The 23,893-nt window shown below is 51.0% G+C and overlaps 1 protein-coding gene across 7 annotated transcripts in view; it reads left to right on the top strand.

The window, feature by feature from the left end:
- ZNF362 (zinc finger protein 362) overlaps positions 1–20,406 on the top strand; it is a 40,404-nt gene extending 19,998 nt beyond the window's left edge. For all 7 annotated transcript variants that reach the window (XM_072827164.1, XM_072827170.1, XM_072827166.1 and 4 more), the window contains 6 exons: positions 138–384; positions 3,547–3,868; positions 4,590–4,814; positions 15,098–15,176; positions 15,288–15,446; positions 18,807–20,406. In XM_072827164.1, coding sequence (XP_072683265.1) covers positions 138–384; positions 3,547–3,868; positions 4,590–4,814; positions 15,098–15,176; positions 15,288–15,446; positions 18,807–18,923 — 1,149 coding nt within the window. In that variant the 3' untranslated portion in view covers positions 18,924–20,406. The remainder of the gene's footprint in view (positions 1–137; positions 385–3,546; positions 3,869–4,589; positions 4,815–15,097; positions 15,177–15,287; positions 15,447–18,806) is intronic.
- The last annotated feature ends 3,487 nt before the right edge of the window (positions 20,407–23,893 follow it).

The following is a 23,893-nucleotide window of genomic DNA, read 5'->3' as shown; positions in this document are numbered from 1 at the left end:
GCTTTGCTTTGCCCTGGCTTCGGCCCGGCCTGCGGGGCTCGGGGCTCGGGGCTCCTGGCTCGCGGGGGACCGGCGGCCCGGGGAAGGGGCCGGACGCGGCCCCAGCCCCCTCAGTGCCTCTCCTCTCCCGCCCGCAGCTGGACAACCTGGTTCTGATTAACAAGATCAAGGAGCAGCTGATGGCGGAGAAGATCCGGCCGCCGCACCTGCCGCCCACGTCGGCCTCGTCGCAGCAGCCGCTGCTGGTGCCGCCGGCGCCGGCCGAGAGCAGCCAGGCGGTCATGTCGCTGCCCAAGCTGCAGCAGGTGCCGGGGCTGCACCCGCAGGCAGTGCCGCAGCCCGACGTGGCGCTGCACGCGCGGCCCGCCACCAGCACCGTCACAGGTACGGCGGGCCGGCGGGGCGGGGCGGGGCCGGCGGCCAGGGGCGGGGCTAGCGGGCGAGGGGCGGGGCTAGCGGGCGAGGGGCGGGGCTGCCGCGGGCGGGCCGGGGCGAAGGTCCCCTCCCATCCTGGCCTGGGAGGACCCCCATACCCTGACCGGGGTGGGGCGCTGCCTCCTGGGAACTTACGGAATCCAGAGAAGAGCCCTGACCGGACTTGGGGGTGAGGGAAAGGGCCATGTGCAGGTGCAGGTTGGCTGAGGGCCGTGGAGCAGGAAGAGGGAACAGCACGTGCAAGGCGGGTACGTGTGTAGAAAGCACACGTCGGAAGGCCTGTCGGGGTGGGAGGGCCAGACGACGATGATGATGGTGGTGACTATAATATGGCAGCTGACTCCAGTTGAGCCCCTGTGTGTGGCCGGTGGTGTTCATGCATTACTCCCAGCAGTCCTGTGGGGTGGGTACTGCTAGTATGAGGTTGAACAGGTGATTATTTTTGACTCCGAAACAGCAGTTTCCTGTTCACTCTGACGTCTCCATTTAACAGATGAGGAAACTGAGTCGGAGTTGCACAGTCAGCAGGAGGCAGAGGCAGGCAGCGTGGCTCCAGAGCCCATGTGTTAATGACCCTTGGCTCTACCTGGTCTCAGAGAGGAAGCCGACCAGATGTGAAGGGCCCTGTGGGCCAGGCTGTGCAGTTTGGAACTTTACCGGCAGGCAACCGGGAGCCATGGACGATTTTTAAGTAGGGGAGGGAAATGCTCAGATTTGGGTTGCAGACCTGAGTCTGGCTGCAAAGTGAGGACTGGCTTGCTGAGAGAGGAAGCAGGGAGATCTGCAGGAGAGAGTGGTGGCCTGGATCAGGCAGAGGCAGTGGGCATAGAGAGAAGGGGATAGATCTGGGACTTGTTGAGGGGAATGGACAGGGCTTGGTGCTGGACTAGACGTAGGGGTGAAGAGTGGGAAGGAGTGAGAGAGCACCCCAGGCACTGCCCGGGAGGTGGAATCATAGGAGGAAGCACCTAGTAAGGAAAAAGGTGAGTTCAGTCTTGGGTAGGTTGATACCAGGGTGTGGGGCACATCCTGAGGTGGTATCACGGGGCCAGGGCTGCCTGACCTTTACCTCAGAGCCTGGCGGCCAGGCTTTCTCTGGAGGCCACTGCAGCTGGGCCTTTGTTCCTCCCCTGGCTCACCCCTGCCTCTCTCCTCCTTCGCCCCTTCTCAGATTTCCCAGGAATTATGGGACCCAGTGAGCCTCCCCCGAGGCCTCACCAGCTACACTCTGCACATCCCCCCCTTATTATGATTTTATTAAATTTATTTTTTTCATTATAAAAGTAATATTAAAAAAGTAATATAAGCATATTAAGGGAAATTTGGAAAAAAGCAAAACTAAGGGGGAAAAAAACCCACTTATAATCCCCAGCTCCTAACCCAGCAGCTTAGAGAGCCTTTTGGTTCATTTCCTTCCTTTTCCATCTTGTTTATTTTTTAATATGCGTGTGTGTTTTGCTGAGCTTGTAGTAGGGCTTTACCCATGACTTCAACTCACTTTTCCTACTCACCATTCTATGAGAAGCATGTTTAATGCTTTTTTTAATTATAAAGGTAATTCATAGTCCTTATAGAAAATTTAGAAATTGCAGACAAGCTGAAAAGAAAAAATTAGCCCGAGTCCTACTATTGTTAGCCTTTTCATATGTTTTCTCTATAATTTATTTTGTTTTATTCTTTAATCACAGATATAAAAAATGGATGAATTCACCAGGTAAAAAAATTCAAATAATAATAGAAGCAGATAGACAAAGTATGAAAGTCTCCTTTTACCAGAAAATTCTTCGTCCTCTCTAGAGCAAACCACAATTTATACACAAATTTAGTTGGGTGTGTCTTTTCAGATCTATTTCTGAGCATTTACACACACATCTTTATTGTCTTTTACATACATATGAAGCTTAGGTGTGTGTTTTTTTAAATAGATGGGTTCATACTGTCTGTGATTTGCTTTTTCACCTGACAACAGCACATTTGGCTTTCTCTCTCCACCACGCCATAGCGTCTTTCTTGTTTTTGTGGCTGCTCAGTCCTTTATAGGGAGGATGGACCACATCTTTTTACACAGCCCCTGCTGAAGACAAACTGGTTGTGTTCAGTTTGGTCGTACAGAAAGTCCATATACACACATCTTTGTGCTCATGCGCAAATATTTCTTCATGTGCCATTTCTAAAAGTCATTGGTTTGTCAGAAGTTAGGTACATTTGACATATTAATGGCTTCTGGCCATCAGCCTTCCATCGAGGGTGATAAATGCACACTCCTGCTGGCAGCAGGTGACACAAACAGTTGTCTATCTCTGGATCTTACCTTTCTCAGTGGATGGATTTTTAGTTTCTTTCTAAAAGCAGCATTGTTTTTGTTACATGATCATTACCACTTTCCTCTTGTGGTCTGCTTGACCTGATATTGTAAATGTTTCTAGTCCTCTCATTTTTAAAAGAATGCCTTTTATTGCAAAAGTTTTTTTTTCTTTTTACCCTTTTTTAAAGTAATCTCTACACCCAGTGTGGGGCTCGAACCCACAACCCCGAGATCAAGAGTTGAACACTGCTCCTCTGACTGAGCCAGCCAGGCGCCCTTGTATTACAGAAGTTTTTGAAAAAGTTCATTGTCAAATAATCAAAGTACAGTTAAGCCAAAAAACTTAAAAAAAATTTTTTTTACTCCTAACCTTACTGTCCACTGTCCACATCACTTTTGGTACCTCTTCTTCCCCTACTTACTTTTTCTGTACATACATATAACATGTCTGTTCATTTGTTTTGTGCGTGTGTTTCATTTCACAAACATCATCTCTTTAATGGGCAGTTAATATTCAGTAGAGAAGGTTGATCACAGTTTATTGACCTCTTCCCTCATGTTGCATATTTTGATTACTCTGATTTTTGCCATTGCAAATAATACAGTAGTGAACATCTTTGTGCTTTTTTGCTGTGGTTTGAAGTATTTCCAAAGGGCCTCTGTTACCAACCCAATTTAGTCCTTAGGTGTGTAAGGCATCTTACACGTACACAGGCTCTCATGGAGTCACCCCTGGGTAATTTACGAAGGGAAGGGGAGGCTCGGAAAGGACTCTGCAGCTGCCCCCACCCCCATGTCTTCCACAGGTCTGGGGCTCTCCTCCCGGACCCCGGCTGTGAGCACGTCCGAGTCGAGTGCAGGCACGGGTACCAGCACCCCGTCCACACCCACCACCACCAGCCAGAGCCGCCTCATCGCCTCGTCCCCCACCCTCATCTCAGGGATCACCAGCCCCCCCCTCCTGGACTCCATCAAGACAATCCAGGGCCACGGCCTGCTTGGCCCCCCCAAGTCCGAGCGCGGCCGCAAAAAGATCAAGGCGGAGAACCCAGGGGGGCCGCCTGTCCTCGTAGTCCCTTACCCCATCCTGGCCTCAGGCGAGACTGCCAAGGAGGGCAAGACATACAGGTGGGGGTCTTGGTGGGAGGGGGTCCACATGGGCATGGGGCAGAGGCTCGCCCTAGATGCCCAGCAGCTGGGGTTGGAAAGAGGGACCCTGGGGGCTGAGGGTGGGTGCCAGGCCCAGAGGAGTGGGAGTTCTGACCTTTTGCAGGTGGGCTGGGGGCTGTACTCTATGCATGTGCAGGGCTGCTGGGAGCCAACCTCACAGGCAGCCTGGAGATGTGGGAGTCTGATTCTTCCTCCCTTCCAACAATGTTCTCAGCCCTCAAGTTACAATCATCTGGGGAGCGCTCAGAAAATGCCAATCCCAGGACTGTACCTCCAGAAATCCTGATTTAATTTGTTAGGTGGGGGGACATGCAGAGGTCCAGTCAGCCCTTTTTGAAAGCTCCCCAGATGCTTCTGATGTGCAGCCCAGAGGAGAACTTCTTACTCCTGAGTGTTAAGGAGTAAGGAGTGTTGGGCACACCTTTCCAGGACTGCTGTGCCTCTCCTCCCGGGGAAATGTAACCCACTCCCCTGCTGCTACAAATGGGCCCCCAGTAGGACAGCCTTCACCTCCACATTGGAGGATGCTTGGGTTGGCAGGCTGCCCCCTGTCTTTCCAAGGTGGACTCCTCACAAGAAAGCCCTGTGCCAGGTGCGAGGTCTGTGTGCTGCGGAAGTCCCCTGAGCTTACAGGCAGAAGCTTACACTTCCCGGGTATGATGTGCCTCTTGCCCCACAGGTGTAAGGTGTGCCCGCTGACCTTTTTCACCAAGTCTGAGATGCAGATCCACTCCAAGTCACACACCGAGGCCAAGCCCCACAAGTGCCCGCACTGCTCCAAGTCCTTTGCCAACGCCTCCTACCTGGCCCAGCACCTGCGCATCCACCTGGGCGTCAAGCCCTACCACTGCTCCTACTGTGATAAGTCCTTCCGACAGCTCTCCCACCTCCAGCAGCACACCAGGTGAGTGGCCTGCCTGGTGCTGCCCCCCTGCAGCCGGTATCAGCTCAGCACCTATGCCAGGTGCAAGGACCTTCTTAGGTGCCTACTGCCCTGATGGTCAAGACCAAACTCCTTTACTTGGCTTTTGAGGCCTCTGATAATAGGACTTTTATAGACCTCACTGGCCTCTGCCATCATTACTATGCTGCCCTTCCCAGTGTTTCTCATCTGCTGTCCTTTACCTGAAACACTCTCTACCTTCTTTATCCTGTTTCTCTGGCCCTCTCCTAGCCATCTCTCTATTCAGCTTCCCCCAGGGAAGTCCTCCTGGGGCCCCAACAGGCCATGTGCATCCCCATCAGAGCAGTGGCAGGCTGTCTTGCCAGGTTCTTTGCCCACCACCCCAAATACATTGGGTGTTCTTGAAGGCAAGGGCTTGGTCGTCTCCATTCCCATATCCTCATTGTGTGGAGCGTAACAAGCAACTAGGCATTTGTTGAATATTTGTGGAATAAATAGAACTATCTTTTATAGGGCATATGATTCATCCATGTAACAAATATTTACAGAGCCTCTGCTCTAAGAAAGACATGATCCTAGGTGCTGGAGACACAGCAGTGAATAAAACAGACAAAAATCCCTGTCCTCATAGGCATACAGTCTATCGAAGTGTGTGAAAGACAGCCTCAGAAATACAAATGCTTTGAGGAAAGACAAATTTTTGCAGGGGAATACAGACATCAGAAAGGCTAACTTGGCACTCACCAAATAAAAATACCATAGGTATTTAAAGAAACATACCAAAGGTTACCAAGATTGCAGTTCATCCCTTCAGAGAGGAAGAGACACAGTGGTTCTCTCCCCCAGTGATGATCACATCTGTGAGCATTGCTATCTGTTGGCCAATATCAGCTTTGTAAAAGTCGGGGATAAGGTGATTTTTGCTGTGGAGCTTGTAATTCGCCTGAAGCAATCAAGTTTTCTCTCTTTGGGGGACTAATGCTAGACAGAGAGACCCTAGTTTTTGTTTCTAGGTTTTTAAAAATTGTTATCACTGTTGTGATTTATTTGTATATGTCCATGGTCTTAGTAGGCTTTATCACAGGATGCAGAATGCCTTGTCTAGTTCTTGGACTCGGAGACCTAATGTGTAGGTTTGATAAGTAAGAAACATTGGCAGAGTGACAGCAGGGCAAGCCTCTGTTTCTATCGCTCCTGTGCCTCCCGAGGTATAAGGATTTGACCATCGAAGTGTGTCCCAGCAATTTTCTTTTGTTTTTGTTTTTGTTTTTGTTCCAGCAATTTTCTGATGTTTGTCATTACTTTGATTTCTTTTTTAAGTTTGGCCAGTTTTTTTTGGACACAGGCATATGTAATGAGGTGTTGATTTTTTTTTTGTTTACTCGTTGAGACCGAGAGATACAGAGAGAGAGCATGAGCAGGGGGAGAAGCAGAGGGAGAGGAGGAAGCAGGCTCCCCACTGAGCCAGAAGCTGGACAAGGGGCTCCGTCGCAGGACCCTGAGATCACAACCTGAGCTGAAGGCAGAGGCTTAACCAACTAAGACACCCAGATGCCCCTGGCGGGGGGCGGGGGTGATTAATAAACAAAGTCCTGCTGGTTGTATGGCTATTAAAATCAGAGCATGTGACACTGAGGTTTCAGAGTTAACTTCTGTCAGGAGACCTCGCAAAACCCCGGGGTCATGATTTTAATCTTGTGTGTGAAAAAATTTCTTAGGATATTATCTAGGATCAGAAAGCTAGAACCATTCAGTTCAGATTTGTTGGGTTGTTGCCCCTACAGTCTGTAACGGTCAGGGTACGTTCTTTTTGCAGATTTCCCGTTTGTCAGTGTCTTGGGCTGGCAGGAGCCACTTTTTCTGTAACCTTAAGGGCTGGGGTTTCACAAGCCAGGGAGCAGATCTAGTGCAGCTTCCTAGGGAGGTCACATTCCCACATGTGAAGGTTGGCCCTTGTGTTTTGCTCTCAGGCTTGTCATGCCTAATTAAATGAAATTTGTCTTTAAATGTGACATTTCTGGCATGGTCATGGTTACAAATTTGATTTACCCAATTATATCCTGTAGGGAAGGGGGACAGATTCTTACTGACCCTATTTACCAAACTAACAGCCACGAGGAGTAAATGATCCCAGTAAAGGCACTGTATTTGTCAGCGATTATTCTGAGCAGTTTTGTAGGTGGGGCCAGTAACATGCTGTTTCAATAGAACTATTTTTTAATTTTATTACTTTTTTAAAGATTTATTTATTTATTTGAGAGAGAGAGAGAGTTGGGGGACAAGGGAGGGAGGGGCAGAAGGAGAGAGAGAATCCTTAAGCAGACTCCGTGCTAAGCACAGAGGCTGATGCAGGGCCCAATCCCACAACCCCGAGATCATGACCTGAGCAGAAATCAAGAGTCAGATGTTCACCTAACTGAGCCGCCCAGGTGTCCCAACAGAATTATTTTTAAATTTCCTTGATAATTCATGAGTTTATATCTATGTTAACTTTGTTTAGTTTCCCTCTTCCCCCAGAATTCTGAAGGGTTAGTTGCGAAGGCACCATTTAAGAAATATTTTATTCCTTGTTCAAACATAGCCTCCTAAATTGAGGATTAGAGGCAGATCAAAGAAGAAAAGGGTCTTCTCATATCCCCTTTAGGAAATAGAAATGAACTCCGGTTAAATCACTTTCATTCAGTTCAAGGTCGTAACACCTGTTCTGCTGATCTTGGGTAGTCTGCTTTGCCACAGTGTCTGTTTCTGGACTGAAGAGTCTTGGGTCCTGCCTTCTTGTCAGGCAGTGTCCGGTCAAGGTGATGGCATCAGCGTGGAAGCTGTGCTCATTCATCATCTATTCCCTGAGAGAATAGACAGCCAAGTGTGTGTGCTACGGGCCTTTACTCAAGCTTAATGTCTTTTTCAGAAGACTCAACTTCTGACCTGAAGTAGACGCCTTTAGGCAGCTGGGATGGGGAACTGTTGATAAGACTACATGGCCCATTTATTGTAATAAGCAACATTTATTTTAACAATCGACAATGTCAGAATGGAGGAGAGTGGAGTCTTCTATTAAGATATAATGTATGATCAATTTTTCAGATTAAGAACATACTTGAGGCAGCAAGGGCATTGAGCCATCTTTAGGTTCTACTTTATCTCATAAAGCATGTGTTAGGACTGTCACTAATTAAGTGTAGTTAAATGTAGAAAAAATTTTTTTAAGAACATTACTTTTTGATTTTTATTGTACATGAAAATAAATTACTGTTTTTTTTGTCTCCATTTAAAAAAGTGCATATATAGGGACGCCTGGGTGGCTCAGTGGTTGAGTGTCTGCCTTTGGCTCAGATCATGATCCCGGGGTCCTGGGATCAAATCTCACATTGAGCTCCCTGCAGGGAGCCTGCTTCTCCCTCTGCTTATGTCTCTGCTTCTCTCTCTGCGTCTTCATGAATATATAAATAATAATTTTTTAAAGTGCACATATATATAATTCTATATGATATACTATATATTTATATGAATTGCATATAATCATATATATAATACATATAAATATCTATTTATACACATATATATGTACACACACACATAAAATATAAAATTTTTTTTTTTTCATAAAATATAAAATTAATGCAGGGGCTCGATCTCACAATCCTGAGATCATGACTGAGCTGAAATCAAGAGTCAGGTGCTTAACTGACTGAGCCAACTTGAGCGTTTCTTCTTTTGATTTGCCAACTTTCTTACGCTTGCATCTTTATAGGACAGCCCTCGCTCTAGTGTTTGCTAATTAAAACTAGAAAATACAAAACACTTGATCATTTAGAGCACTCCTCTTCTTATAAATCAAAGAAAAAATCTTTGGTGTCGTTGGTGGCCATCTAGAAAGTCCAAGAGCATTTAGGTGTAAGAGATACTTTGATAACTTTATTATTCTGCTTTGAGGCCTGGATTTGAGAAGGCTAGGGCACAAGGTGGGCAGCCTAGGCAGGTATGAGCCTTGGTCTAATAGAAAATAAACATTAGTAGCAAGTAGTGATAAGTATGAAGAATCTTAGTTTTGGGGCACCTGGGTGGCTCAGTCAGGTAAGCGTCTGCCTTTGGCTCAGGTTGTGTCCCGGGATCCTGGGATCGAGCCCTGCATGGGGCTTCCTGCTCAGCGGAGACTGCTTCTCCCTCTCCTGTGTCCCTTTCCGTGCTTGTGTTCTCTCACACACATGCTCTCTCTCTCATGATAAATAAAATCTTTAAAAAAAGAATCCTAGTTTTTTTTAGAAGTAAACTTTTGTTTTAAAATATTAAACAAGGGATCCCTGGGTGGCGCAGCGGTTTAGCGCCTGCCTTTGGCCCAGGGCGTGATCCTGGAGACCCGGGATCGAATCCCACATCGGGCTCCCGGTGCATGGAGCCTGCTTCTCCCTCTGCCTGTGTCTCTGCCTCTCTCTCTCTCTGTGTGTGACTATCATAAATAAATAAAATAAAAAAAAATAAAATTTGGTTCCTTAAAAAAAAAAATAATAAAATAAAATAAATAAAAAATAAAATATTAAACAAGACCATGACCATAAAAGCAGCAAAAAATTAACAGGCCTCTGAAGGGGAGGATATTTTGCTGATGTTTTTTGATCCAAGGATAGTTTTCTATTCCCGAGGACACATATTTTTTTTTTCTCTTGAGTGATTTGAGTGCATAATGGTAGGAAACCAAACAAGCAACGTAAGAGGGTCCTATTAACATTCGAGACAAATTATTAGCCATTAGACAGCGGCACCTATAATTAAACCAATGTGTCCTAATCCAGTGACAAAGAGGTGGGTGTCCTAAATGCCCACAAGTCCCTGAATCCGTTAGAGAGACAAACAAAAAAAGCCAGATATAAAGAAGCAACCAGAATCCAGGTTCCTTGGTTTTTTTTGTTTGTTTGTTTGTTTGTTTTATGATAGTCACACAGAGAGAGAGAGAGAGGCAGAGACACAGGCAGAGGGAGAAGCAGGCTCCATGCACCGGGAGCCCGATGTGGGATTCGATCCCGGGTCTCCAGGATCACGCCCTTGGCCAAAGGCAGGCGCCAAACCGCTGCGCCACCCAGGGATCCCAGGTTCCTTGTTTCCTACCATTCCACAGAGACTCACTCCTGCTTTTTGCCCCTCCACAGAGAACTAATCAGGGCATAAATCAAATCCATCCTCCAAGGGTGACTGCTAGTAATGATGGGAATAAAGGACGATCATGTCCAAGGCTAACCCAGCCTTGGTCATGTAATAGAAATGGGAGTTAGAAACAGGTTGAGCAAGATTACTCTGCTTGTTGAGAAAGATGTGCCTGGGAGCATTTTGGTACTGTAGTTTAGAGGAGCTAGAGCATTTTGGTGGGACCTCCCGTGAAAGGAAGACACAGCAAGTAAAGAAAAGCAGGTGATTGGCAGAGTGTTCTAGAAATTCAGATTCAGGGTTGGCCCAGTAAATAATAAATACCACATGTAGTTCAAAAGAAAGTCAGCAGAACTTTGTAGTGAGTCCAGTCATCAAACAAAAACAGCATTTGTCACACATACAACAGCAGTTAGCACATGTATATAAGATCACAGATGCGCAGCATCACGATGCCAAAATCAGGGATAGCATTTTGTGAGTGGGTTAGTGAGTTATAGGAAAAGGCACAAGTGACTGGATTTGTTTACTCAGGCTGAAAACTGGTTTTTTGCATTTGTTTCTCTTCTCTGGGCTCTGTGATGCGTACATGTGGACCGATGCTGGTGGCAAGGGTAGGTGTCGTTCGAGTTCCACCAATGATGATGGTCATGGTAATAAAATCGTAACAACAACTAGTCCTTGTCAAAGGCTCCTGGGTGCCTGGCCCTGCAGAAGGTGATTCCATACAAGGCATCGGTAGAGTCCTCCTACACTGTGAATCTGTGTTTCTAAGTAAGAGATAGCACATCTGAAAAATTCCAGGGAGAGGGAGTCCTCTTGCAGAAGGCTCAGTCGCCGAACTTAGCGTCATGTGAATTACAAAGCACAGTCACTCTACGTCCTTTATTACCTGGGAAATAAAAGACCAGTGAGAACTAATGAACTTTCAATGATTTTATGTAAACATTGAGTAAACTCTTTGATTTTCATAAAGTATTTGTCTTAAATAGAAATGAATGCATTAAAAAACTATCACCATGAAAGTATCTTAGGAACACCCTTAGAATAGGTCACTGAGTCCTTACAGTCCTTTCGGTTATTATTATCATCCTCGTTTTCGGGCTGAGGAAACTGGGGTCAGGAGGGCAAAGTCACTTGCCCAAGGTCACTCCGCTAAGAGGAGATGGAAGTGTGTTCAAGCCCAGATCCCCCAGGAGCCTGCATGTGGCACAGGGAGGAAGGGGCTGCGGAAGTCAGGCTGCAGAAGGAGCTTGGCTGGATGGAGGTGCTAGGCACAACAGAGTGAGTCTCTGGGGCCCCGGGGTGGGGCCCCTGTATTGCCTGGGGTCCACGGTGAGTTCCCCTTCACTGCCCCTGTGGGAGCTGGGGCTGGGCTGTCCCCTACTGAGAAGGTGCAGGGCAAAGGCAGGACTGTGCTGTGGGAATTGAGGACTTACTTCTGACTCGCAGTTCAGGGCCTGAAGAGCTTGGGGGCTGTTTCAGGGAAAGCACACAGCCTTGCCCTCCAGTCACCCAGCTGGCACTCCCCAAAGCCTGTTCAGAGCCAGCCCACTGGTGGGTGGCACACACAAGGGCGATCAATGGTCAGAGGCAAGCCCTGGCCCAGAGGAAGCCCTCTGTGACCTGGAGGCTGGTGGGTGTGGAAGTGTTCATAAAAGGGAAGTATGTGGTGGTGGGGAGGACCATCTGGGTCAGGTGTTGAAGGGTCTGTAACCCTTCCTAGAGACGGTCAACAGCACAAGCAAAGTTCTCTGGGGCCTGCTGGGGTATGTGTCTGCACGTGTGTTGTGGGGAAGTTGGAAGGATGCCGCACTGGGGAGAGCAGTGGTGGAGAGCGAGGCTTTAGAAACCAAGGCCTTGAATACCGAGGCACAGGGTTTGGACTCTGTCCTAGAAAAGGGAAAGACGGTGGAGGTTGCCAGGTGGGGTCATGACAAGGTCAGGTCCCTGTGCTGCTGCACAGGTGGAGGAGGCAGGGCAGGTGGGGGGAGGCAAGGCTGAGGCTGGGAGTCCAGGGAGGAGGCCAGGCAGCCTTGGCACTTAGACTAGAGGAGGCTGGAGGAGGGCTTGGTGGGGTCCCTGAAGAAGGACCTGATGTCCTCTGGAGGGTGCTTGGGCAGGCAGTCAACAAATACTTGTGCAGTACGGACGGCTTTGGTTGTGCGGAGCATAGTACTGTTGACTGTGACCGGCCTCGGAGAGAAAACTCACTTTCCTACGTTCAGTCCATGACTACGTACCATGTCCTCGAGCTGAGCCTGCGCCAGGCCCTGGCGTAATGGTGGTAAATGAGACCAGGGAAGCACTTGGCCTCAGGAGGCAGTCCAGGAAACAGTGACTAGATGGTGACAACATAAGTACCAACGCTTGGGGCGGGGGGTGTTGGAGGGCTACGGAGGGCAGACCTGATCTAGGGAGTCAGGAAAGGTGCCCAGTCAAAGCTTCTATGCTGACAATAGGAGTATGGGTTTCCACCAGCCATTATCTGAGGGAAGCATGCCCAGAAGAGGGGACAGCCAGCCTGGATAAAGGAAGGAGCCTGGAATCTAGTGGTGCCAAGAGGAGGCCAGTGGGAATGGAGGCTGAGAGCAGGGGAGAAGCCCAGTGGGAGGTGAGGACTCTGGGGTGGGTTGTTGGGGGGGTGGGTTAGAACAAAATCAGTGCATGTCCCAGGGTCCCTTGGTCTCCTTTGCCCTTCTTTTTTTTTTTTTTTTTTTTTTTAAAGATTTTATTTATTTATTCATAGAGACAGAGAGAGAGGCAGAGACACAGGCAGAGGGAGAAGCAGGCATCATACAGAGAGCCCGACGCGGGACTCGATCCAGGGTCTCCAGGATCACACCCTGGGCTGCAGGCGGCGCCAAACCGCTGCGCCACTCGGGCTGCCCTCCTTTGCCCTTCAACTGCAGCTGAAGGAATACCCCAGCCCTGGAGGGGAATGAGAATGGGATGAAATGGAGGGCTATGGCCTCAGGCCGGGTCAGTCCAGATAGCTGTTAAGGTCCTTCTGTTGTAGAGACAGGGTGCCATAGCTGGGATGAGTCCCCACGTGTGTGACAGCCAGAAATGTACAGGTCGAATATGGGTTCTCAAAACCAGGCCAGCCCGGTGGCATTTGGCAAGTCTCCATGCAGCTTGTGGGCTGCCCTGTGCTTGCCCTCCGGTCCCCACCTCATGGAGGAGATGGCGGGATGGGGGGTGGCTGCCTTTCCTGGGGATGCAGCTGGGACACAGGTGTGGCGGGCAGAGTCATCAGTCAGACAAGGTTGCCTGATGAGAAACGGATCTCCGACCAGGAGGTAGGGTGCAGAGGAGCAGGGAGGTGAGGCCAGAGCCCATGGTGAAGGGCCTTGAATGCCACACTAAGGAATCTGGACTATCCACGTTAGTAGTGGGCAGCCAGGGTCTTACTGCTGGCAGAAAGGGTTCTTCTTTCCGGCCTGGCCAGCACGGGGCCTGCTGCGACAGGAACCTCAATTTGTTTGCTCAGTTTGTTGATGAGCAGAGCAAGCCCCGTCAGCGAGGTGGGCTGGGGCACCAGGGACAGGAACCGACACCAAGTGGCCAGGGCCGGGTTTTCCCTCCCCCTGATGCTCGGTGGCAAATGAGGGAAACAAGGTTCAGGCCAGCCAGCATTCCGCTGCCCACCTGCTTGGCAGAGAGGATTTGCCAGAACAGGTGACAGAGGACAAGCACAGGCTGAAAGTGGAAGGCTCGCATGGAGGACGGGGCTTCCGCCCCCGTGTGCCGGGCTCCTGAGCAGCTGCACACCTGCTCTGGGCCCACCTCCTCCTCACCTGGGCTGTCAGACAAGCATGTGCAGCAGCGCAGACTTGAGCAGAAAATAAGCCACATCAGCCCTGAAGTCATCACTCTGTCCGGAGTCACCCTCTCAGGGAGGCCCACCCTGACCACCCTATTTAAAATAGCACACATACCGGGACGCCTGGGTGGCTCAGCGGTTGAGCGTCTGCCTTTGGCTCGCAGCATGATCCCAGGGTCGAGTCCCGCATCAGGCTCCCTGCATGGAGCCTGCTTCTCCCTCTGCCTGTGTCTCTGCGTCTCTCTCTCTCTCTCTTCTGTGTCTCTCATGAATAAATAAAATCTTAAAAAAAAAAAATAGCACACATACCCCCACCACCACCATCCCAGAACATTCATGCTCCCTCCACCTTATTTTTTTTTCTTCTCACAGCACTGACTACATTCTACATGGGACTTACTTACTTACTTTATGTTTGTTGTTTGTTTCCATGAGGCAGTGGCTTTTTGTCTGTCTTGTTCATTCCGAGTACCAAACATGGTGCCTGGCACACGGGTACCCAATGTAATAATTGTTGAATGAATCAATGATAGTAATACTGGCAAGTGTTTACTGAGTCAGCTCTGTGCCAACACTTGGATAAGCCCCTTAACATGTTTTATCTAATGTGATCTTCACAAAGTGAAGTGAGGTCATATTTTTATGCCCATTTTGCAGATAAACTGAGGCCCAGGGATTTCTTTCCCCAAGGTCACCCAGCTTGTAGATGGTAGAGCCAGGATGAGAACCCAGGAGTAGGAGTGGACAGAGGGGCTGAACTTCAGGCCTCACTGTCCTGCATTCCCTCAGTAGCTGGGGTGACCAGGTAGCCACCATGGATATGTCTCTGGTGTGGGGACAGGGCAGGAGACAGAAATTGGGGGCCAGTCAGAGAGAGAGAGGCTTCCTTCTGAGGGAAAGAGGAGGGTGGACAGGGCAGTTCCTGGCAAGCTGTGGATCTGTGTTCTTTTCCGTGGTGGTCTGCAGGTGGGTTAAGAGGAGAGGGGCAGAAAGCCGTCTGTGCAAGCCCCTGATGTGTAGCTGGAGGCTGGGCTGGGTCTCAGAGTGCGTCTCTGAGTAGGCGCTGGTGGTGGGCTGGATTCAGCAGGGGGGCTCTGGTCACAGACTGGCAGTGGGAGGCCAGAGAAGGAAGGAGAAGGGGGGGGCGTCGTCTTTGAAGTTCCCAGCTCTTGCCTGGTGCTGCTCTCTGGGGAGTGGAGACCGGGAAGCTTGGGAACCAGATACACGGTGCAGGTGCAGGCCGTCCAAGGGCTTGGGGACTGGAGCTGGCCTGGGGTACCTGTCAGGGACTTCCACCTCACTGCACTGCCCATTACAGAATCCACACAGGCGACAGACCCTACAAGTGCCCACATCCTGGCTGCGAAAAGGCTTTCACTCAGCTCTCCAACCTCCAGGTGAGTGCATGCCTGGCTCTTGCCTGCTAGGTGCAAAGGGAGCAGAAGGGGGTGGGGCTGGGGAGCCCTGCCTGGCCCCTGAGCTCCTGCTGTGCACCCCCCCCCCCCCAGTCTCACCAGCGCCAGCACAACAAGGACAAGCCCTACAAGTGTCCCAACTGCTACCGGGCCTACTCGGATTCCGCCTCCCTGCAGATCCACCTCTCGGCCCACGCCATCAAGCACGCCAAGGCCTACTGCTGCAGCATGTGTGGGCGGGCCTACACCTCGGTGAGTGCCTGGGGTCCCTGGGGAGCCTCCTCCTCATCAGATCTGTAGATTCTCCCCACTTTCCAGACAAGGAAACAGGCCCAGAGAGGGGAATGACTCTCCGAGATCATGATGGGTGGCAGAGCCAGTTCTGTTTTTGGCTGCCCTAGGCCCTACTCCCGGCCACCTGGTGGCCTTCAGCCTACTTTTCCCGGGCGTGGTTTCCTCTGGGCCCCGGAACACTCCAGGCAGTAGTGGGGGCGCCAGGCACCCGCCTCTCTGCTCTTGAGAGCCAGGGAGCGGGAAGGGCCTTCTCCACTGGAGAAGTTGCAGGCCCCATCGTGGCCGCTAGGGGGCTCAGTGACTCGGCCCAGAGCCGCCTCGTCTCTCGAAAGGCCTGAAGGGTACAGGGTCTTTTCATCCAACCCCCTGTCCCTGGGTGGGAAGGCTCCCTAAGCAAAGAGGCGCTTCGGCACCCGCCAGAGGGAGTCTGGCAAGTCGCTTGGGTGCGTGTGTTCAGCTAATGAAGTATTCTGGTCCACAGAGCCCACGTAAACCCAGACAGAGCGCACTGGGCCTCCTCTTCCCTATCTGTAACACAGAGGAGGTTGTAGTTCTCACCTCACTGGGCTGTTGGCCAGCACAGTGCCTAACAAACGTCTGCTAACACAGCTGTTTATTCACTTGGTGTTTACGGAACACTTGTGCCAGGCATTGGGGCATCACGATGAATCAAACACACATATTCTTTGCCCCCAGGGAGGTTGGAGTCTATGGCTGGAGACAGATATTAAACAAGTAACTACACAAATAAACATGGAATGACAAGTTGTGGTAACTGCTCTAAGCCGGGTTTGTCACCCTCAGTGCTTGGTAACATTTGGGCCAGGGCCCTCTTCATTGGGGGTGGGGAGCTGTCAGGTACATTATAGGATGTTAGCACCAGCCTTGGCCTCTGCTCACCAGCAACCCCCTCCTTAAGCTCTGACAACCCCAAATGCCTCCAGATGCTGCCAAATGTCCTGGGGCATTTGAGGTCTGAGGAGGGGCTCTCCTCAGACCAAGAACCACTGGTCTGAAGGAAATGTAGGTTGATAAAGCAGCAGGGAGGCTGGAATGGATTTGGGAAAGGGGAGTAGGTCTGGGTAGGCCAACTGAGGGGGCCAGTGAAGCCTTGAAGGGTAAGGAGGGCAAGAACCTTCCAAGCAGGGCACTGGTGAATGCAGACACCCTGAGGTGGAACAAACATGGCGTGTCCCAGGAACTAAAAGAAAATTAGGTCATACAGGGCTGGGGGGCCCTGTTAGGGAGTTTGGATATTTGCCAGGTGAAATGGGAAGCCATGGGTGGTGGGGAGGGGACTGTCTGGAGGGTACTTTTGAAAGGTCACTGACTGGAGGGGGCACATGTGAGGTGGTCAGCAGTATGTCAGGTGCCAGCCAGGCCTGCGTCACACTGCTCCTTCCCTGGAGTTCACAGGGCAGAGGAGAGATGAAAGAAGGCAGAACCTGTAGGGAAGGGCCCCCAGGGGCGAGGTGGGGCACCCCAGACTGAGGAGCCCCACTCAGCTGGCTGACCTTCGCCCCAACATTTGCCTCCTCACACCTGCTCCCAGGGAAGGGGCTGCCAGAGTTGTGGCTGCAGTTCTAGATGGAGTCTATTTGAACTCTGGGGGCAGGAGGTGTCCCAGCTCACCTGGCCTGCAGCCCCACCCTGAACTGAACTCCTTAGAACAAGAATAATGACCTTTATTTTTAATATATTTTTGTTTGTAATTAAATTAAGCTGCCATACCTTTTTTAAAAAGTAGGCTCCATGCCCAGTATGGGGCTTGAACTCACAACCCTGAGATCAAGAGTCACATGCTCCACCAACTGATTCAGCCAGGCACCCCAACATCCCTTTTATAAAAAAACAAAAAAGTTTAATGGATTGAATTTTAAACTACCTTATACATAAAAGAAACATTTTAGAATAGTGAACACTCTGTTTCCATTAGCCTCCAGAGCCATCAACTAATCTTGCCTCATCCATATCCTTATTTTTGGAAGTAAAATAGACATTATATTATTCCATCTGAGAATTTGCTGAGAACGCTCAGCAAAAGGACTCCTCTTTTTGAACATATCCACGATATCTTTACCATTCGCCACTGGGTATCATCAAATACCCAGTCAGTGTTCACATTTTTGTCTCCTGAAGGCCAGAATTTTATTTCCTTACAATTTGATTTTGTAATCATGATCCAAATAAATAAGCTCCCTACACTGCATCCAATCAGTATGTTTTAAAATCTGTTGATCCCCCCACCCTGTCTTCCCCACCCCCACCCTCCCCAGCCTGGGCCTTTTTTTTCCCTGCAATGTGTTCATTGACAATGGTTTCCTAGTGTGGACGTGGCTGATTGCTTCCCTCTGGTGGTGGTTCATAGCATGTTGCCACCACACCTGAGGGCTTGCTCTACCACTTTCTGAGCAAGGTGATGTTTGAGGCTGGAGGGTGAGTGGTGGCTCACCAAGTGCTCCACCTCCTCCCACTGAGTGTGAGGGCCTCTGGGCCTGCAGGTGAGCCTTGAGGTCACCTCACCCACCCACCTGTGGGTGCCTCAGGTCAGACTTAGCAGAACCTGTGGGGACACTCAAGGGGCGAGCCGAACATGCCCAGTTTTATGCTTCTGCAAGTCACCAGTGCTATCAGGTCCAGCTTCTTACCCAGGGAGGGTCGAGTGGGGTGGGGATTGGAGGTGGCTGCAGTGGCCAGGGCTCCCATCGCCACCTGGAATGCAGTGTAGAGACCAAAGAAAAAGTAGTCCCCTTAACCCATACTGCATGCTGGGAGCTCTGCCCACTCTAGCAACCCTCTGAGGTTGGGTCTTCAAGAGGAGAAAACAGGGTTGGGACATATGAGATGATGTGTCTGAGGTTCCACTGCTAGGAAACGGCAAAACCCAGCTCAGACCCAGGCCTCCTGCTCCTCCCACACTGGAGCACCAGCCAGATGGGGGCAGCTATGCGTGATCCCCATGGCAGGCTGAGGTTTGGCCAGCATGCCCCGCTATAGCCTGTTGGCCTGGGCCTAGGGAAGTCCAGGTGGGTGCTGCCGAGGGACAAGCCGGTGCCTGCCAGCTCTCCGGCTGGCATGCTGTGGGCCCAGAGATTGGTAAGTGAACAGCATTCACCCCTGGCAGCGTGCAGCATCACCAGACCTAATGCCCATTGCCCTCTGATGCCCTAGAGCCAGGGCTGCTCCCCATTAGCTGGCCCACCTACCAAGGAGCCCTCCAGTGGCCACTTGTGGGAACTGCAGCCCCCGCGCCCCCCGCATCTCTTGCCAGTGGTTGGTTGGTTGGTTCCGTGTTCTGAATCTCACCCCTGCCCGCAGGAGACCTACCTGATGAAGCACATGTCCAAACATACAGTGGTGGAGCACCTGGTGAGCCACCACTCGCCCCAGAGGACGGAGTCCCCCGGCATCCCGGTGCGAATTTCCCTCATCTGAGCCGACCCAAGGCGCCGCCCCACCCTGCCCACTGGCAGACACAGACCCAGGCAGCACCAGGCCCCAACTTCCTCCAGGGGCCCTCCAGGAACAGCCGAGCTCTCTCATGACCTTCCTGACCTTCCAGAAAGCCTGGGCTGCAGAAGCCCTGTCCGGTCCAGCTCCGGGGGCGGCCAGGCCAACTGCAAGATTCTGGACTGTTTTGGTGGCATCCAAAGACGATCTCAGAGCACTTTGAACCTCTCTGTTGGGTTTCTTTTTGTTCCCCACCCTCCACTTGCTTCACTGTTTTGTTTTGTTTTTTTTTTTTTAAGTTTGTTTTGGAAATAACAGAAAAGATATTTATTGGCCAAGAAGTTGGTGCTGCTAAGACCGAGAAATTAAAAGAATCGGACAGATGGACACAGAGAACAGAGGGCAGCGTGGGACCTTCTCTTGCCACAGCCTCAGGTCTTGAGGGAAGGCTCAGGCCTGGGTTTCTGGACTGCAAAGGGGACCCCCAGGTGGGAGGGGACAGAAGGCAGCTGGAGTGAGCCACTCACCCCTAGGTGTCCAGCTCACACCTCTCGAGCTACGCCCTGGGCATTACTGAGCAGAGGGATGCGGCAGCTACCAGGGCTGTCGAGGCTTCAGGAGGCAAAATGGGAGAGGGGCTGAGAGATCCGCAGGACCAAAGGGTGCAGCGTTGGGCTGGGCTGGGCGCAGGCCCAGGGAAATGGGGTGAGGGTGGGCTGGGTAAGACCTGGCCCTCCACTGCCCTGAAGACCACCCCAGTCTACCTCGGTGCTGGCCAGGAAACCTATTGGCTACCTCTCCCACCATCCAGACTGTGGGCAGCGGGGGTGGGGAGGGAGTGGGCCTGGGCTTAGGACCCCTCCCCTCCAGAATTTCCTCCAGATGGGGCAGTGCCCAGGGAGGGGTTTTGTCTTCCCTGTCATGGAGGGGGAACCCCCAGTCCAGGCCCTAGGCCCCTCAGCAGGGAAGGGATCCTCGGGGAGGAGGGTCCCAGGAGCAGACCCTGCCCTCAGCCCCCCACAGACACACCCCAATCTGAAAGCCATGCGTGTCCGTGTATATAGGAACTATGTACAGAGCCCGGAGAAGCCCCCCTTCATCCCCCGGGAAAAAAAAAAAAAAAAAGAAAACTAGACAGAAACTCATCTATATATTCTGTATCTGGAGTTCCGTTTTGAATATTAACTGTGTTATTTTTATACACTTTTTAAGCCTTAACTCGCCATTGATTTACCAGTTTAACGTTTCCTGGGGTATTTTTTTCCCATGGGGTTCTCTGCCCCTACCCCCACCCCTTTGTTTGACTTGCGTCGTCTGATAACTCAGTATTGTAGCTTTTTGTCCGCATGTTACTACCCTGTAAATACGCTGTTCTACATACTGTTAACACCCCATTTGCTTTTTTCTATGGGACCTCCAGGCCACCATATTTAGAACTAGTTACCTTATTAAAAAAGAGAAAACAGTCTGTTGGCTTCTCAGTCTGCATCTTGGTGGCAGGGAGGTGAGGGCAGGTGCCCCTCAATGCTTCAGGAAACAAGTTTGCATTAGATTTAAGAAAAGGGGTGGGGGGCAACAAACTCGAATGTGGGGGAAGACACTAAATGGGGCAAGAAACAAAGGAATTCCAAACCCTCTGCTCTTTGTATTTCTCTGTTGTGAAGAATAAACTGTACCCGCACCTGGGTGGCGGCGGTGTGTGGCGTGCTCTGTGCGAGGGCGGGGCTGGGGGGCACCTTTCCATGCTCCTCTCCCCTCCCCCGCCCCCCAGACCTGGGGACCAAGGGAAATGGCCTTGTACTGTGGGCTGGCCTCACCCCAGCTGCTGAGCCGAGTGCTTGGTGTTGGTCACCCTACAGCCCCCTAGGAGGGGGCAGCCAACCACGAGGGATTTTTTTTTTTTTTTTTTTTTGCTGAGGATCGTGGTGGAATCAAGTGGCAGGTACACAAACTTCACCCAGGCTTGTCTCATGCTGAATGAAGCCTTTGGGGATGTATGGGGTCCACCAGTGAGGTTCACAGCCCCCGCTCCCAGAGGGGCAGCCACGTGCCTATCTTGCCCGTCTCCAGGGTCCACTATGAGTGCCCTGACTTGTGGAAGCAATTCCAGGGACTGAGGGAGCCAAGAAGTCCCCCTTCACATACATTCTCCCCATGTGGGTCCATGTTTTGACTGCCTGAGGGGGAAATGCAGGAATTAATTCCCCCAAGGCTTATCAAGGCTGGTCCTTTGCTGGGGGCATCCTTGGAGAGCCAGAAGTGATTCTACCAAGAGTCACCCCGGAGCTCACCTTCGGGAATTCACCCGGAGCCCTCCCAGGCCTTGTGTGGCAAGGCTTGGCTGCGGGTGACGAAGAGCCCAATCCATCCACCTTACAGGATGGTGCAGGTGCAGGGGTCAGGCCAGCCTCAGGGCTCAGAGGGGTCTCCAGCTCGCCTCTTGGCTTTGTTCTCGGAGTCGCTTTCATCCTCGGGCTCCTGTGCGGTCAGCAGCTCCGGCCTCACAGGTCCCAGATTTCCAGCAGTCAAGCCTTTGTCTCTCTCCCAGAAGCCCCAGGTAGTCTAATCGGGTCTTCTGGTTGGGACGGGGTTAGGTACCATCCCCGAGCCAATCACTGTGACTGCAAAGTCTGTACGTGATCAGCTCAGACCTGGAGCCCGCGCTCCAAGCCGGGAGCAGAGGGTGAAACCCCAATCTGCAGTACATCTCCCCAAAAGGAAACCAGACGTGTTCACATCGGCAGGGGGAAAGGGTGTGGAATAGCCAGGATCACAACTTGGGTAATTTCACAGGCCTCACTGCTGTCTCTGATACTGACCTCCCCTAGCCGGTGGCGCCGGGAAGGGGCGGGCTCCGGCAGCCATGTTTGCGTCACATGACCCGACCCCAGCCACACCTGATTGGCCAGCAGTGGACACGTGACTGCGCCTGCGGCGCTGAGACCAGGCGTAGCGATGGCGCCAGTGCAGTGTCCAGGCCGACCTGGTTGGGGGTGCTCGATGCACGCCTCTTCCCAGCTCCACATTCAGTGAATGTTGTCGTTTGACATCAGCCGTGCTGGGGTTTATACAACACAAACTCGGGAGGGCTACAAATGGGGGCTTTCTTTCTCCTGGAGCCAGTTGCAGGACAGCACTAGCTGACTCTCCAACCAGCTTCGCCAGCCCACGGATTAGGAATAAGTTAGGAGATGGTGGACTCCTGAACTGGAAGACCCTGCGGTCCGGGGGTTGGGGATGTGTGTTGGGCCAGACACAAGCAGGACAGAGTCAGACAGAAGCAGAGATGGACAGAGGAGACCGAGAGCCGGTGTCAAGACTCAGTTCCCGACTCCAGCTTCTGGCCAGGTTTAATTTCCTTGCTCGTTCTCACATCAATAAGTTTTAAGTTGCCGGTGGTGTGACATTGAGCAACTTATGTAACCTCTCTATGCCTGATTTTCTTATATGTAAAATGAGGGCAATAATAGTAGCCAAGGGATCCCTGGGTGGCGCAGCGGTTTAGTGCCTGCCTTTGGCCCAGGGCGCGATCCTGGAGACCCGGGATCGAATCCCACATCAGGCTCCCGGTGCGTGGAGCCTGTTTCTCCCTCTGCCTGTGTCTCTGCCTCTCTCTCTCTCTCTGTGTGTGACTATCATAAATAAATAAAAATTAAAAAAATATGTAAAAAAAAAAATAATAGTAACCAATTTGTAAGGTGGATGTGAGGATTCAATGAGTCAATATATGTCTAATGCTTAGAACATTATGTGCCCGGTAGGTATTAAGTACCAGTAAATGTAATTATGACTATTACTATTTGACATGGCCCTGGTCAACCTAAGTCCCTTATGACCGACAGCTGATGATGTTTGGCAGTTTCTGGGGGTGGCATCTGAGCTGGCCTGGCAGGGTGGGCAGCAGGGGCAGGTGAAGATTTTACATGTGGCAGTGATACTCTGAGGACTGGGAGTCCAGTTTTCACCTGCTTGCCTGGAAGTTCTCAGGAGCTTTGATTGGCCCTGAGGGTACCAGCATAGGTGTGCCAGCCCCAAGTTATCAAGCAATAACCTGTTCTTAGGCACACCTAGCCTGTTCTTATCTCTAATCTAGAGTCCAAATGGCCTTCTGAGGTTTGCTAATCTAGTTAGGGCAGGAGGCACTGGGGAACTTCAAACTGTTTTTGAGAGCAGATCTTAATAAGTAGAATTTGCTTGTAAAGATGATCAGATTCTAACAGTGTTGATTGACAGTGACACTGTTGGAAGTGGCGACAGAAAAAGCTTATCCCTGCTTGTTATTCCCTCTAATGCACCACACATACACACTGAGGGCCTCTGGGTAAGACAAAGGAGGGAGACACTCCCAAGAAGTCATCTGTTCCATACCACAGCTTCTTTGACCCTTCCCCCTCCTCAGGAAGGTCTCCACCCACAGTGTGGAGCTGCCCCAGCCTAGCACCTGGAAACCACTGACTGTGCCATTATTTCCTCTTTAAGACAGGAAATGGCTGTTCTTTTTGGCAAAGCCTTTGCACTCCATGAACTTGCTGGAGAAGGGGCAAGCAAGGAGAGGGAGAAGGCAAGTCACATTTTCTGGAGCACCCCAACCTCCGCAAGGAGGTTGATCGGCATCCCCACTTTACATACGAGAAACAACAGTCAGCAAAAGTAAGGGATTTGGCCAGAGTCACTCGCGGAGTTAGAAGAGGAACAGATTCCCACCCAGATCTTATTAGCTCAAGCTCAGGTCTCTCATGGCCCCGGGTGATGAAGGTTGGTGTGGGTAGCTCTTGGTGAATATTGCAGGGTAAGGTGGAGGACAATTTCCCACCAGAGGAAGGGATGTGCCAGCCCCAAATCATCAAGCAATAATCTGTTCTTAGGCACACCTAGCCTGTTCTTACCTCTAATCCAGAGTCCAAATGGCCTTCTAAGGTTTGCTAAATCTTGTTTGGGCAGGAGGCGCTGCGGAA

This window comes from Canis lupus, chromosome 5 (assembly GCF_048164855.1).
Source record: "Canis lupus baileyi chromosome 5, mCanLup2.hap1, whole genome shotgun sequence".
NCBI classification, from domain to species: Eukaryota; Metazoa; Chordata; class Mammalia; order Carnivora; family Canidae; genus Canis; species Canis lupus.
The sequence above is the reverse complement of the archived record's forward strand: the minus strand, read 5'-3'. Positions and strand labels throughout refer to the sequence as shown.